General features: G+C 39.6%; 3 protein-coding genes across 10 annotated transcripts; all 3 read left to right on the top strand.

Annotated features, from left to right (window-relative positions):
- Positions 1-709: 709 nt before the first annotated feature.
- Positions 710-1,564, top strand: LOC119085510 (uncharacterized protein CG5902-like; the record flags this gene model as incomplete). The annotated part of the gene is made up of 1 exon (XM_037195925.1): positions 710-1,564. A coding segment is annotated over one exon (627 nt), but the record flags the coding sequence as incomplete, so codon positions are not given.
- Positions 1,565-3,880: 2,316 nt separating this feature from the next.
- LOC119085150 lies at positions 3,881-5,683 on the top strand. 3 transcript variants are annotated; one of them, XR_005089242.1, is made up of 5 exons: positions 3,881-3,969; positions 4,977-5,059; positions 5,131-5,223; positions 5,302-5,388; positions 5,449-5,683. XR_005089242.1 is itself a non-coding variant. In XM_037195440.1 (4 exons), the coding sequence occupies exons 1-4, from the start codon at positions 4,994-4,996 to the stop codon at positions 5,575-5,577; spliced, it is 375 nt and encodes a 124-aa protein (XP_037051335.1). In that variant the 5' UTR covers positions 4,913-4,993; the 3' UTR covers positions 5,578-5,683. The 3 variants fall into 3 exon arrangements, 1 of the variants encoding a protein (XP_037051335.1); XR_005089241.1 differs by having other exon boundaries at positions 3,893-3,944; XM_037195440.1 differs by lacking the exon at positions 3,881-3,969 and having other exon boundaries at positions 4,913-5,059.
- Positions 5,684-6,610: 927 nt separating this feature from the next.
- LOC119085149 (serine-rich adhesin for platelets-like) lies at positions 6,611-10,950 on the top strand. 6 transcript variants are annotated; one of them, XM_037195439.1, is made up of 4 exons: positions 6,611-6,816; positions 7,615-8,045; positions 8,102-9,086; positions 9,570-10,950. In XM_037195439.1, the coding sequence occupies exons 1-4, from the start codon at positions 6,783-6,785 to the stop codon at positions 10,778-10,780; spliced, it is 2,661 nt and encodes an 886-aa protein (XP_037051334.1). In that variant the 5' UTR covers positions 6,611-6,782; the 3' UTR covers positions 10,781-10,950. The 6 variants fall into 6 exon arrangements, with proteins under 6 accessions (XP_037051334.1, XP_037051332.1, XP_037051331.1 ...); XM_037195437.1 differs by having other exon boundaries at positions 8,102-9,263; XM_037195436.1 differs by having other exon boundaries at positions 6,613-6,816; positions 8,102-9,508; positions 9,806-10,950.
- The last annotated feature ends 1,069 nt before the right edge of the window (positions 10,951-12,019 follow it).

The raw sequence follows: 12,019 nt of genomic DNA, 5'->3' as shown, positions 1-12,019 counted from the left end.
CTGGAGAAATTTTTGTCAGAAAAGTTCATGTTTTCTGTTTTTGATCTCCTCACAAGCTTCGAAGAATTTTTTTGAAAGTGGTTTTGGCTTTTTCTGGAGTCGAATACATTACTGGGCACATATAAAAAATTCCAATGGAAAGTGTGTCCGATTTCGGTCTGCTGTTTTTCATTAGAATCCTCACTATTTTGTATAAAAAATGTTTACAGATTTTTTTACAGTGCTAAAATTGGTTCGATACACTGTCCCATTTCAGTACTCTAATTAATGAGTTCCACTCATGCTTGAAGTGCGTTGATATAACAAATTCATAAAATTTTGAGCTTTCACCAAGGTGATTCAGAAGCTGTAGCCATTTATAATAAACAGTCAATCGTTTTAGAATGCATGATTCATTTAACAGTCCATATCATATTCCACTTATTTACTCAGGTGTAATGAGTAAAAATTCGGTAACCTATAGTCGATTAGACTTTATTAAGCTCCAGTTATCGAAATCAGATTGACTAAGCGGTTCGTGTTTCTATTAAATATGAATCTAATTAAAGCAGTGCTTTCGCAGGAGTTTTTGGTGTCTTTCCTCATTCTAAATACGACTGCTGATTCAGTAAGTTTAGTAGACTACGAAGTAAAACAAAAACTATTCACAGTCACAGTCAATATCAACAACTTTTGCACGTCGTCAATCAGTGAATAACGATGACATGGTTTAAGCAATGGAATAGATGTAGTTGATCAGATTGCTGTACCCGAAATGTGTTTCTACTGTTTTGAAGTCCTGGACGCTGCTCTGGGAAATCGTCATAAAATAAATCAACCAAATTTCACTGATAATCAATATCCATTGTTTGTGACATGGATATTCAGTGAAAATAAGGAACTCAGAGGATGTACTGGTACATTTTCTGAAAAGAAGCTGCATTCTGGCCTACGAGAGTTTGCAATTACAAGTGCGTTCCGAGATCCTCGGTTTCCGCCAATCACACGTGAAGAATTGCCAAGACTGGCCGTGTACGTATGGATACTTATCGACTTCGAAGTGGCCCGCGGTTATTTAGACTGGACGCTAGGTGTTCACGGAATTCGAATTGATTTCCTCGACGAACAAGGCTATGAACGAACAGCAACATTTCTACCGGAAATTCCAATCGAACAAAGTTGGGATCAATTGCAAACGATAGACTCTTTACTTCGAAAAGGTGGCTTCCGTGAACAAATAACAAAAGAGACACGACAATCTATTAAGTTAACACGTTACCGTTCGCAGAAAATCGAAATGAGCTACGGCGAATATCGGTTGAAGTTGTTTAGTAGTCAAGTACGCGAGAAACAATAAGTAAACGGAGACTTTGCAGCATCGCTAACGATTTTCCTTCCCATATTGTTTTTGTTATTGAATTTGGTTGTAATTTGAATTGAATTAGTCAAATTCACTATTTTTGCATGTCCACCTCTGGTGCTCTGGAAGTTCCGTGTTTTACATTTTTTTAGCGCCGTACCTCTGGTTGCATTCAGGTTCGTCCACAGAATCTTTTATGGAAGAAACTTCTTGTTAAAAATTGGTTTTTCCCACGCCTCGAAAGCGATTTTTGATTTGTTCGGGGTAGTACAGCATAGAGTTTTACTCGAGAGGTGGCGCTGTCGATCAAAGGAAGCCACAAAAAAATGTGTGAAACGTGTGAAACCAGACATGTTGAAATACTGACAGCGGCCCCTTGACATCTCTCGAGTGTAACTATATGTAGCAAAGTGAGCCTGCAGCAGCAGCATATCGCTAAATGACTTCTTTGACATATGTGAGATGTAACCATTACTATTGACTATTGACTGGAGCTAATAGCTTAATAATGTAGATTTAAGATGACACAAAGCATGTTGGAGATCGAGGTCTACATTCGGCCAAGGTAAGTCAGTTAGTTCTTCCGACCATGACTTTTCGACGAAAAGTTTCGATTTTACTTGCGAATGACATAAAGTCATGGGAAGTATGCCTAGTTCATACAGAATTTAGAACATGCGTAAGCTTTTTGAAATCGCTTTAAAAATACTCGGGAGATTGCTTCTTCTTCATGACAAAATTGGGTTTCTGTGCCTTAGAATCATAATTCGACGTATTTCGTCACTGCACCTACGATCGAAAAGTGATTGCTAAGAAAAGCTGAAATTGTTGTAAATAATGTTTTTGTTTTGTTTTTCGTCTCATTATGATCCTTACGGCACAGAAAACGTAGTTCGTGACTCGTGACGAAATCAGATTTTTTTCAGGACACATCTTAAGCTTGTCCTACTCTGCTTCGCCTCGTTCGGTCACTTGTGACGAAAAATACTATTTCTTGACGACTGGTCGAATGACATCTGTAGTGATAAAAGTGCAGCACTTTCTCTCCCGTAAGGTAAAAATAGCACTTTTCTTAATAGAAATGTCTTTTTGTTTCTTTTCAAAAATTTTTTCGCTTCGCTCTGACCGCAAACATCGCTCTTGTTGGAATTTCCTATTATCTACCTTCGGTAAACAAATAACTATTGTAAGATCCCAAATGCAACCAAGGGTCAATCTTTCAAGTTTGCAATTTACATTTTTTTGTGGACGACCCTGTGTTCATAGTCAACCATTTAAAAACGAGCCATCAGAACAGTCGGAGCGTTTGCTGCGACTGAGCCCCGTACAAACCCGTATATCTATTGCGTACGTGACCCTAGTGCGTCTGTCACCCTACTTTGACCGTAAGCCTATTGCGCCGGTTAATGTAGTTAAAGTAAAATTATTATGTAATGTGTGCATCTTAGAAATTGCGCATAGCGCAATAACGAAGCCCCGTACGACGTTCCTTTCAAATGAAAATTTTTTTCAACTACATTCTATTCGGTGTTCAACTACCTTTTAAATGAAAAAAAAATTAGGAAAAACGGATGAAATTTACTCGAGTTATATGTGAAATACACATAGGGCCCTAGTATCGGCCTCAGTCCGAGGACCCAAATTTAAATTTTTTTTCAACTACATTCTATTCGGCCTTTGATTACCTCCCAAATGAAACAAAAATTTTTATTGCAGATTCGTCATCTATGAACATAGGCAAACACTTTGCCCTTACCGTCTGCTTCGAATTCCATCAATTACACACGGCATCGTAATCCTATAAGCCCCTTTGTACTTCGTACGGGGCTAAAAAAGATGTCAATGGCATCGAACTTATGTGCTACACCACGCGGCTGGATGGCATTACCTCCTCACTATTTTCCTCACATGGATTTTGTTAATTTGCAAACTTTTCGTTTAATGTTTGAAGCATATTCGTATGCATATTTTCCTCGATGTCACCGTGGTCCGTTAGTAAAAAAAAAATGTCGCTTTCAGGTTAAGCTTGAAAATGTATCGAGAAAATCGTTTTCCTCGCATCCGACTATGGATTCAAGACTGAGTAAAGTGGTTTTGATCTCTATTTAAGTCCCATAACTCAGATCTGGAGTCATTTTGTGGGTACATATTCATAAAATTTTGTCTTCGACAGCAGCCGACAGCAGCAGCCGCGACAGCAGTTGACTGTGAATAGCGTCAATATTCACTATTTGCAGTTATGACTGCGAATAACGTCAATTTTCACTGTGTGCAGATGAATGCGAATCCGTCACTTCGTTTTTTCAATTGGTGTCGTCATCGTCACGAGCTCAAGCTCTAATTACTTTGTTGCGACAATAAACTGTTGATCTTGTTCGTAACTTATGAGAGAATTTCATTTATCGGACCGAGGCACAGAAGCCGGATTAAGTAAACAGAAAACCAGATCAAGTAAACAGGAAACAGTTGTGGTTTTGTTTTATTTGGTAAATATCGAATTTAATATAAAAGATGTGTAAAAGACACCATAAATGTGCATTCATTTCTGTGGTGATCAGCGAGACACTTCATAAAAACTTAGAAACTCGACTCAGAATTCGACTTGGTAGCTCCATATCTTGAAAGAGACAGTAAGATTATAAATTTTTCTTCAATTTAACGAATTGAATTGCTTTTTACAATCCGAAATATGGTTTTGTGAGAGAAAAGTAGAAAATGAATTAAAACTTTGAGAGTAATTCAGCTCAGAGTTGGTCGAATGAGTTGACAAAGTCGCCGTGGCTGCAGAGAAATGATAAGATGGTTAGTCTGTGACGAGATGGAAGTAACATTTGAAGTTATCATTTCTCTGCTGCGTGGTTGACGTAGTAAAAAATATAGAAGTGAGACTCGTCGGACTCGTCGCTCCGAATTTATTTTTCATTACACTAACTACGAAAATTGTAATTTTCGCTTCCCAAATGAGATGCGAAAGTTTAAAAATTCAACTCTCAGTAAGCCACGACATCACAAGAGGTGCGAAAGTACTTTCGCCCCCCAAACGAGGATGCAAAAGTAAATGACAGCAACAACAGAGGAGCGAAAGTACTTTCGGCTCTCAAACGAAGATGCGAAAGTAAATGACAGCAACAACATGTGTTCAGTCTGGTGTCGTTGTGATCGCTGTGATTGTTGTGATAGAAAAGAACGTTGTCAATAATTTAATATTTTTTCTTATACCAGGGGGCTGCCGCCCCCTGGACCCCCGCATATTTCAGCATATTTCGGTAAATTTCATCAGTTGGAACGTGTTTAGGAAGCTCAAATTACAATTTTCGTAGTTATTGTAATGAAAAGTTGTATGGATCACATGGCACGACGTAAAAAAATTCAACCTGTGCGATTGCCGCCCTGGCCTTCGGCCACGGGCTGCAAACTTCGCACACGGTTGAATTTTTTTACTTTCGTCCCTTGTGATCCAAATAACCATTACTTTGACAACAGGGAGATGTTTATTATGACGACTGGGTTGTTTCTACGGATAGAGGGAGTATTAGCATCTCTCTGTTTGACAACTATCCGAAATTTAAGCGTCGTTGAGGGTCCCTGTTCATTTTTTTATCATTTCTTATTCTATTTGTAAATCATAATCTTTCAGACAACCTGTGAAACAAAATGATGAAAATTGTGGTCGCTGTCTTTTTGTTATTTTTAATTGGGAAGGAAGTGATGTCGCAAGATGTAAGTTATTTAAATTGAATTAATTTTGTGGCATCGAAACCTAATTTAACGCTTCACACAACTGAAAAAAGTGCAACGCAAAAAATGACCCGTGTGGCAACGCTAAACCGTGTTGTGCCGGTGCAGGAGTGTGCAAAGATCAAGACATTGGCGTTCCATTATGTGTAAGAATTTCAATAATTTTCCGAAAAAGTTTCAATTCGAAAAATAAATGGAAATCTGATCTGAAATTTTCACTTTAGCAATGTACAATTGACGGCTATTGGCAAACGTGCACATCGGATGCCGAATGCTGTGCAGGCCATTGCAATAGTCGTGGCTACTGCGGTGTAAGTTCCTATCGAAACAAAACCGACTACTTATTTCGTGACTAATTCATTTCTGCGTAGTGCATTCTGTCTGGTAATTGGTGCACCGAAGGAAAATCAGAAGAATGTTGTGGAAAAGCGAGCAGCATCGACGGCCATTTGATCAAAACTTGTGCATCCGCATGGCCACTTCATCACGAGTGCTACTAGCTTTGAAATGTAATGACAAGACGGGCGAAATGGAGTTTTCTAATGATGAAAGAAGTTGTCCGAAGAAATTGTTTAAATAAATTCAGAGACCTGTAGAGGGAGTTCGAATTTTAGGAAATATAGGCTAAACGATTGCACCTTGATGATTAATCTATTGTCAATAATAATTTGGAAAGCCCCTAGTGAAAACAATCACTTCTTTTACATATACAACGCCAATGGGTTTATTGATAACATTTTTGTTCGTCCCATCGTCGATTTACAATGACACATAGAACAGAGTACCCTGTACGAAATAATGGTTGTTTGCACTCGGACTTAAAATTTCCTAAGTACTAGGAGAGTAAATATTGGCCAGTTCGAACCTCGGTGATTTTCAGTTTATTTAACGAACGAAATTTTGTATGAAATTGAATTCCTTCTCAACAAGACAAATCTTTAGACTCAATGCCGTAAGTATTCAATCCAAAAATCTTGTAAAGTGGAGGTGCTTCACTATAGTCGACAATATCTTAGGTTCGGTTAAAAATTACAGACGATGTGAGAACAAACAAAATGTCTCTGAACGGACCACCAAAAGCTCTTCCCATCAAATATTGGGGTGGAAGGGTTGCGATGATATAAGCGGTCCTTGTTCTGAAAGGCAGAAGAGACCACATACAGTCTATACAATATTGCTGGAACGCCCAATATGTTACCGTGGAGTTATTTGCCAGAACCTTGCTTGTGTTGTCTACTGACCTCAGACCTTGTATTCTTATCTAGAATGTAATTATTTTCGAGACACTCAGTGTCTATGAAAGTGAAAATCATAATAGCAGGGTTCACCATTGCTAATTGAAATGGTTATGTCACGTCACATGCAACGAATTGAACTTTTTAGAGACGGAAGCACGTCACAAACAACAGTAAATCTTTTACTTCCTCAGTTTTAACATTCGTTTCGCATTTACGAAATTTCATCACTTTCGTTAACAAAATGATATCTACCAGAACCTCATACACCGCTGTCACTGCACTATTTATGCACGGTTTATTTTTCGCATACTAAAGAGAACCAGTGTGTCAACACCGAACAGTTGTTGTTAAAACCGTGTACTTGTGTGTTGGCATTTTTATCCGACGAAATATTGTCCTGACTAGATCCAAATTTACTCATTAAGGATCAAATATTTACAACTTTTTGAGCTTTTATTGTCCTTGTCATGGCTGTTACGAGATCGCACTCTCTCAAGCAAAGTAGGTATACCCATCGCAAATGGGTAAACAGAAAAAAATTCCGCATTAAATTGGCACTGACGCCGCACAGTGTTCCAAAACGTTACTGCCACATTCATAAATCTATTTTTGACATCAGTACGTCACTTTGTGACCCCTTTATGTCCGGAATTACCCTACAGTAACAGTAGACTTTCGAAAAACCAAGAAAAAATTTTGTTGGTTTTTTGGGTTTTGGAGCCCATTTTCCCCGTGAGGGGTTTGTAAATTTTCCATGTTAAATATAAAAATCCTAAGGACGTTGCAACTTGCATTGAGACACCTCAAGCATACTCCTTATGGTATTTTCTATGTTCCCCTGCCCCTCGCCTTCACTTACTACTGCAGAAATGTTAGAGACAACGATTTTATTTCATGAGGCTTTTTTGAATTTTTTTGGTTATTGATGAAAATGTGGAATAAGAGATCTTTTTTACAGCGATTGGTGAGCAGGTAGGTTCGGGAACATAGAAAATACCATAAGGAGTATGCTTGAGGTGTCTCAATGCAAGTTGCAACGTCCTTAGGATTTTTATATTTAACATGGAAAATTTACAAACCCCTCACGGGGAAAATGGGCTCCAAAACCCAAAAAACCAACAAAAAATTTTCTTGGTTTTTCGAAAGTCTACTGTTACTGTAGGGTAATTCCGGACATAAAGGGGTCGCAAAGTGACGTACTGATGTCAAAAATAGATTTATGAATGTGGCAGTAACGTTTTGGAACACTGTGCGCCGTGACATGAAATTGTTGTTAATCAGAAATTTTATATTATTCAGGGGAGACAGTTGACACAGGTACTACAGTTAAAGCTAGACAAACAACACCTCAACCAACCAAAAAAGGCAAACCGAAGAAAAAACGAAATAAAACGTCGGCACGAAAGGCAACTAAAACGCCGAAAATTGGAAATGGGCAAGTTGTTGCACAGCAAAAGGATCCATCCACCGATCCTGAACTGCCATTGCAAATGGTTTCAATTCCAACGGACATAGTCTACAAGCTAAACATTTCGAAAATGCAGCATTTCGTCGTAAACGAAATAAAGGACGAGGTCGACACATCCGTCGATGCCACGTTGTCTCAATCCTCGGCACATTCGATTGAACAAGAGCCACTTCAAAGTGATAGCACAGCGGACTCGACCAAGTCGATCGATTCGACTTTATCAGCAGGAGAGCCTGTGGAAAAACCTCTGTCGGCAGACAAAGTAATATTTTCTTATCAAATTTAATAACTCAATTTAACGTTGACTTGCCGTTTCAGATGAATGTTCGTTTTGTAATGGACTTGCAGGATTATGGAATTCCTATCCTTGAACGCTTAGGTCATTCCTCACCAAGTCCTATGAACGCAGATTCATTGACAGTCATCAAAGAAGAGTCACAGAGTCATCTAGAAACGGTTGGAGACAACAATTTGTCAGAACTCACATCTGCGTCACCTCAAGGAGTAAACTCACAGCAAATGGTCTACCATTCAGGAGATAGAGAGATAAAGATGAATGTTCGTTCTGTCATGGACTTGCAGGATTATGGAATTCCTATCGTTGAACGCTATGGCCATTCCTCATCAAGTTCTATGAACGTTGATTCGTTGACAGTAATCAGAGAAGAGTCACCGAGTCATCTAGAAACGGTTGGAGACAACGCCATTTCGCAAGAACTCACATCTACGTCACCTCAAGAAGTAGACTCAGAGAAGAATCTGACGCAAATGATAGAAATGGATACACGCACAAAATCTGAACTTAAACACTCGCATCCAAACGTTCGAGAGGAGTGTCCAAGTCCAGCGAGTACAATCATAAAAGGCGGTTATGAAGACGAGTATCTCATGTCAACTGAAACAGTCATAAGTAAGGGGTTGGAGGATGAATGTACGAGTTCGAACACAATCATAAAAAGCCAGTCGGAGAATGAACGTCCAAGTCATGTCATCATAGAAAGCGAGCTGGTCGATGAGTGTCCGAGCCCAACTAGAACAATCATAAAAAGTAATTTGGTAGCCGACTGTCTGAGTCCAGATATAATAATTATAACTAGCGAGTCGGATGATGAGTGTGAGTGTCCCAGTCCAGCGGCAACAATCATTAAAAGTGAATTCGAAGACGAATGTTCCAGACCGACGACTTCCATAAATATGGAAAATGGAGCTGATGGCATAAAACTCATAGAAAGGCAGTCGCTCGATGAGTGTTTGAGCCCAACTAAAACAACCATAAGAAGCGAATCGGAAGCCGAGTGTCCTAGTCCAGCTGCAACAATCATAAAAAGTGAATCCGAAGACGAGTGTTCCAGACCGACGGATCCCGTAAACGCGGAAAATGGAGCAACTGACCCACGACTCAGAGAAAAGAAGTCGTTCGATAAGTGTCCGAGTCCAGCTGCAACAATCATAAAAAGCGAATCGGAGGACGAGTGTCCAAGTCCAGCTGCAACAATCATAAAAAGTGAATCCGAAGACGAGTGTTCCAGACCGACGAGTCCCGTAAACGCGGAAAATGGAGGAACTGACCAAGGACTCACACAAAGCCAGTCGTTCGATGAGTGTCCAAGTCCAGCTGCAACAATCATAAAAAGCGAATCAGAGGACGATTGTCCAAGTCCAGCAGCAACAATCATAAAAAGTGAATCCGAAGACGAGTGTTCCAGACCGACGAGTCCCGTAAACGCGGAAAATGGAGTAACTGACCAAGGACTCACACAAAGCCAGTCGTTCGATGAGTGTCCAAGTCCAGCTGCAACAATCATAAAAAGTGAATCCGAAGACGAGTGTTCCAGACCGACGAGTCCCGTAATCGCGGAAAATGGAGCTACTGACCAAGGACTCACACAAAGCCAGTCGTTCGATGAGTGTCCAAGTCAAGCTGCAACAATCATAAAAAGCGAATCGGAGGACGAGTGTCCAAGTCCAGCAGCAACAATCATAAAAAGTGAATCCGAAGACGAGTGTTCCCGACTGATTAAGGCGGAAAATGTTAGCTCACGGAATGTTCGTGCTACTGAAGCTGTACATAATGACAGCCAAGACATTTTTGTTGACTCAGAGTTGAAAACAAATCAATCAACTCGTTGCAGTGGTCGCAGTTCTTTAGACAATTCACTCGATAGGCGTGCAAGTTCATCATCACTAGGTGCTTTGTCATCACAGAAACAACGCTGTGGTATCGATCGGCGTCAGAAAAGTTTCTCCAAAAAACAGCAAACTAGCAATGAACGATGTGCTGCTACAAATAGTCCCACATCGTCTTCAAAAGCATTCCACCGCCCATCATCGTTTTCTGACAGTCGGCGATCGGCCAGCACGTTCGAAAGTAAACGAGTCTTTGAAAGCGACAGCGGAAGTGAATGGGACGGTGAAAGTGACAGTGAAAGAGTACGTCTACAAAGACCCAAATTCGAACGAAATAAACGTCCCTCATCGAATGCGAAGAAACGAATGGGATATCGGTGGTCAGACATTAGATTTTCGGTGACTCCCGAAAAAAAATTCATGGAAATTGATACGACGGACGATAGCGAACCAGAATACGGATGGGAGGATCCGCGACCACCAAAACGGACATGTGTCGAACCGAAATCTACGCAAGAACTGGATCCCAATCTTCATGAAAAAATGCAAATCTTTATAGGTAAACTGAGCAACGAATTCGATTTGGACGTCATCGAACAGTCAAGGAAGAAACTGTTCGAAGCTATTGATGAATCTATAGCTGTACAATCGACTAAGAAACTAAGTGAGCTCGACCTAAAGATTCAGAAGAAGAAAGACGACTATGTTCTCAATCTATTCGGCACCGACGAATTCGAAAGCTGGGATAACGATCCTGCTCTCAGTAACGTTGAGGCAACGAATAAATTCGGTCCATTGAAATTGCCAGCTGCAGCCAATGCTTCTTTATTAGACAAGATGACAAGGAAACACTGGGAAAATGGAATTTAACTTCAGGAGTCACGATTTCGCTTTCCTAGATGGAGTACGTTTTGAAGAATTTCGTCCATATTTTGTCCCCAAATTTTTATTTTAGATTTCTTGTATGAAGCAAAAGAACTAAACGTTGAATGAATTAGAAAGAAATATTTTTGTCAATAAATCAATACAATCTTTGTCAAACCAAAAATTCAACTTCGTGATTTCGTTTGAGTCCTTTTCGTTTCTTTTAAATAATTCTGTTCTGAAGGAACATAATAACCGAGCGCTTCCTAACATGGCACAGTAAAGTTCAACAGATTCAGGTAAGTAGTTGGCACATAAGGAGGCTGAACTATTTATCAAGGTTCTGAAAGAACTTTGCTTATTTATAGACCCCACAAATGTCATCAAAATTTTGATCGCTATTGGGATCAATCACTTATCTTGATGTAAGTTCTTTCAGAACCTTGAGTTATATCAGCAGATTGATGCAGAACTTCTTTACATGCAACAGATACGTAATGGTGTCATTACGTTTGGGTGGAAATTCTGAAAAACGTTTAAAGATCGTTTCAAGAACATGCAATCGTACAGTACTTGTCAGTGGCACAAATTATGGAAACGTCTCTTCTTGTGTCAAATTTACTGATCCGAGGCGATGCCGAGATCGGAAAACATGCAAAAAACCATTTCCATCATTTGACATCATTGCTTCAATTGAAGAATTTTACTCAGAAACTTGAGGTCCTCACCGGCGTAAAGTCAATTTCACCTCACGTTTGCGATATGTAAACGTGCCATATCGTTTGTATATAAATGCCGAGACTAATTCATTTGTTAAAAAGAGTGATGAAAGGACAATGAACTCTGACTAAGACAAAGGGTATTAGTCAGAGTTCATTGCCTTGTCATAGATAGCATAAATAATGAAACAATAGATCGTCGATCAGGTGAAAAAACCTAGAAGTGAAAGGATGTTTGTAATAGTGAAGTGTTTTCCTTCTGTGAAAGTACAGGCTATCATCAATATATACGGTTCAAAGGCATACATTGCAAAGAAGAAGGATAAAGAATCAACAGTGAAGATTGGTAGGTTGTGGTTGTGACCAAGGCTTTGTTTTGTGATCTGAAAATATTTCCAGTTATTTGAAGTCATTCCTTAAACCCCGCAGTTCTAGTCGTAGCTCTTAATTCAGATTCCCAATAAAATAATTTCGTTTCGGGCCAACGATTCTCAACCTGTTACAGACGGCTGTCATCCGTTATCGA

This window comes from Bradysia coprophila, unplaced genomic scaffold, assembly GCF_014529535.1.
Source record: "Bradysia coprophila strain Holo2 unplaced genomic scaffold, BU_Bcop_v1 contig_94, whole genome shotgun sequence".
Taxonomy (NCBI): Eukaryota; Metazoa; Arthropoda; class Insecta; order Diptera; family Sciaridae; genus Bradysia; species Bradysia coprophila.
Note: the sequence above shows the minus strand (reverse complement) of the source record. Positions and strands in the feature narration are given on the sequence as shown.